At 39.8% G+C, this 4,071-nt stretch overlaps 1 protein-coding gene across 1 annotated transcript in view; it reads left to right on the forward strand.

Moving 5' to 3' along the window:
• LOC110272050 overlaps positions 339–4,071 on the forward strand; it is an 11,481-nt gene continuing 7,748 nt past the window's right edge. Inside the window, exons 1-2 of the mRNA XM_021123844.1 lie at positions 339–363; positions 656–738. Coding sequence (XP_020979503.1) covers positions 339–363; positions 656–738 — 108 coding nt within the window. The remainder of the gene's footprint in view (positions 364–655; positions 739–4,071) is intronic.

Here is a 4,071-nt window from a genome sequence, read left to right on the forward strand (position 1 = left end):
ATGAGCGTCGCCTCGCCGCAGTCCCTGCTGAGCCGCCGCCACCACTAGGGTTTTATCGCACCCACTTGTGCCACTGTCGGCGAGCACGAAGCCAGAGGAGAAGGAAGAGCGACGCGTCCCTTGCCGCATTGCTCGGGGCTGTCGCACCGCCACTGCCATCCAGGGAAGATCCGCTGCTGCCGTCCGAGAAGCCACCTTGCTGCGAGTTAGGGCTGAGGTGAGAGAGAGAGAGAGAGAGCTGCGAAGGAGTGGACTTTCTCCTCCGCTGCTAGCCCATGACCGCCGTTTAGAGGTTGCCATCGCCGCTGCCTGGGTCCCTGTGGTCCAAGCCACCATTGATGGAGCTTCGTTTCTGCTTCTCTGGTCTGTTGAGGGAGGAGCTCATGGGTGGAAGAAGGCCAATCGAGGGAGAGAAACGCCATTGAGTGGGGGGAGGTCTGCCACTGGTCCGATCTGAGGAAGAGGAAGTGCAACCGGAAGAGCAAGCAGGGAGCTATCGCCGCTGCTGCCAGCTCCTGGATGCTGATCAAGCCGCCGCTCCTGCCGCCCAAAAATCTCGCTGCCGTCGCCAAAAAACTCTTACGGTAAGGGTTTTATTTGAGGTGTCTGCCTTTTTGGTTTTTGAGATGGTTTTGATGCTGTGCGGTTTTTCTAGTTGATCTACCGGAGTTTCTGGCCGCCGCCGTAGCTGTTGCTGCCGCCGGTTCGAAATCGCGGCTGCTTCGTGTTATTATTCCGGTACGAAATTATGTTTTGAAAAGCCTTGCGTTAGTATTCGGTTGTGTTGGTTAATGAATATGAGTTTTGGTAACGTGAGGTCGAGTCCTGATTACTATATGTTGCGATTAGTGTTGCTATGGTTATTACGAAGTGGCTGGGAGCTGAGGTTTTGGTTGCCGTCAGTTCGGGTTGAGGCGAAAAGGACTTGATGAGGCGTTTGGGTTATGGAATTGCGTTTTGAGGTAGGGGCGCTTTCCAAAACTATACTTTATGTATTGGAATTATGACATATGGATACTGATGTGAGAAAATGTGTATTTGGTGATTGTATCGGCCTTATGTATTATTTGATTGTTTTGAAAGCTTATGAATGTTTGCTTGGCTGAATTGTTGTGCGGCTTTGTGAAATGTAATGTTTTAAAGTTGATTCTTTAAAGATTTGAAATATGAGTTTAATCCGTTGAGGATTTGTTTGAATTGAGTCAATTATTTTGACGATGTGAAAGATAGAATACTCTTGAAATTCAGTCTGGGTTGCTTTAATTGATTTAGTTTTGATAAATGATTTATTACTGAACCGATTCTTTAAAGCTTTGGGAATGAGTTAAATCGGTTGATATTGAGTTGATTTTGAAATGGTTTTATTGAGATATGCCACTGAGGCGACTGTTTGATTTAGCTTGCTTTTGAATTGATTTCTGGTTTTGTGCTGTTGAAAAGGAATGAGAAACGGTTTAGTTAGGACCCGAACCGGGTGGCAAAAGTCCAAGTTTTAGGGGAGGTGCTGCCGAAATTTCTACAAAATCCTTGTCTTGTTTGAAAAGATGTTTAAAAAGGGTTGGATTTGAGGAATTATATTATTTGAATATTTATGTTTTCAAGCTTAATTTGTTTAATGAACTTCATGCGTTGAGTTCGGCTTAGTTAGAAATGAACTATTTGTACAGTTTGAATCACTGAAGGAAAGAATAAAGAGTTGAAATTTGATTTCAAAGTGAACTGGCTTGAGAAAAGTGATTTATGGTTTAAATGCCGGTTTTATGAATTTGATGATGTTGAATGGTGGAAGTGTTGTTTTGTTGTGAGCCAGAATGGCTGTGTATGATTATGAATATTGGCTGGTTCTTGATTAAGCCGTTAGCCGGAATGGCTATGTATGATATTAATTTATGGCTGATTGCCGAATGAGTTATGGGCCGTATGGCTGACTATGAATTATGAATTTAAGCCGGATGGCTGAGATGGATGTTGATCCATGGTTGGGACTGAATGAATATATGCTTGAAATGACTGGGCAGTAGCAAGGGTTGTGGTTCGTCCCACTTGCTCCAGGTCAGAGATTGTGACGCCTGGGTAGTAGCGGTAGTAGGGACAGGCATGCATCATATGCATTTATGTGACATTGTTTGGGTGTGCATATTATACTTGGTTTGCCTATGTGATTAATTGCTAATTGTTCTACTTGCAATTGCTTGATGCTTGAGCTTGCATCTTCCTATTTGTGTTTGCTACTGGGACTCTGTTGGATTGTGGTGATTGGTTGATGGTTGGATTGTTTGGGCCTAGGGCCGTGGTTGGAATGAGATGAACCGATGGTTGATTTTGGTTTCGTGTTTCTGGTTTGGAATAAAATATGAAAAGCTATTTCGATACAGTATAGATAAACCTTTTTGAAAGGCTTTGATGTTTTGAGAATAGAATGGTTCCTCTTTCAGAAAAGATTTTCGACTTTACTTTTATTGTAAACCGTTGTTTTTGAAAAGAGGCATAAGACGGTTATTAATCACTGGTACGGTTTATCTTCATGTATCCTATTGCAGTAATTCCCAAAAACCCTCTACTGAGAACCCTTTCGAGGATGATTTTCTCACCCCCTTACATTTTTCCCCTTTCAGGATATGGGTGCAGAAGTTACGAAGAGCTTATTTAATTGTTGTTGTGATACTCTGTATTATTTTATTTATGGTTTATTGTACCCTCGCCTTTATCTTGATATAATCTGTAAGAGGGATAGGAATTGTATTGATTATTGTTTGTAATATTATTTATATATATTTTTATGTATATATATGGATGTACTCTTTATGAGCCTTTGTAAGTTGTATGGTATCTATGGATGTACATTATCGAACGAAAGTATTTTTTTGGAGCGGTATTGCGGTTTAAAGTTTTAAACAGGCTCATATTTTAGTATTAAATAGTATAAGTGTCGTCGTAATGTCTGAGCTATCAGAGTCGCACAACCGGAAGCGTGAGCTTTGGTAGTTAGGGTGTTACATTATGGTATCAGAGCAGTTCTTCCTGTAGAGCCTGAGGAATGGACTGACTATGCTTCAATTGCATACTCTGAGTGTTTGTCATATATTAGGTCTTGTCGAACGACGAGAATTAGAGCTTTATGCACATGACGATCTATTGATTTAACGCTGTTAGTCTTGCATTGCATAATTCTTGGTATTAAGTTTGGCCAGCTTAATACTAGTGAATTATGTATATGAAAGCACTCATGGGTTATCATAGATGAAATACGAGTTTTGAGTAAAGTGAATCGCGGGTTTTGGGAGCGTTAAATACTATTTCTCGAGGATATTCAGTTGTGTGTCTTGAATTCTATTCGAGTCGACCTGTTCTTTCATGTCCTAATTTGAAGTTCTTGTTTGCTAATCCTTTGAAAAATAGTTTGACTTTTCAACTCTATTCCTCTGTTCATATGCATTCTTGTTTGATCTTAAGTGCATATGCTTGGTTGAACTCCCTGTTGTATCTATCTTTCTCTGTTTGAGTTCTTCTTAATTCATGTATCCTTTGAGATGACTTTGAACTTGTCCTACTGCACTGTGCATTTTAGCTCCGGGTTCCGAGTTCATTCTTAGAGAAATTGTTAATTCAGTGTTCCTCTTATTTGACAGTGAATTAAAGCCAATTTTGAGATTTTTATAAAGTTGCTGTTGATTAGATATGTACTTATCTATATATGAATCTTTGAAGATTTCTTATACAGTTTAATAACTATTTATCTCTAATACCTCGCATGTACTTTTACTGGTTTACGAAACTGCACTTATTTTAAAGGTAAATTGACTTTCTAGTAATTCTACTATAGCTCCAGTGCACATCTTCATTTGATTATGTATTTGGATATTTTTCAAAATTTTGAAAAGAAAGGATTTACCACTTTTGTCTCGGTTGAATTTCGTTTGATAAACTTTACTCAATTCATTTTGATTTGAGTTTGATTTAGCATACTACATGGCTTATGCCATTGTTGTTCTTTTGAAAATGTTGGACTCAGCTTTCTTCTTATGAACGGACTCGTTCCCTCTTAAGCTTTTCACCTCTATGAATGTCATA

This window comes from Arachis ipaensis, chromosome B05, assembly GCF_000816755.2.
Source record: "Arachis ipaensis cultivar K30076 chromosome B05, Araip1.1, whole genome shotgun sequence".
Taxonomy (NCBI): Eukaryota; Viridiplantae; Streptophyta; class Magnoliopsida; order Fabales; family Fabaceae; genus Arachis; species Arachis ipaensis.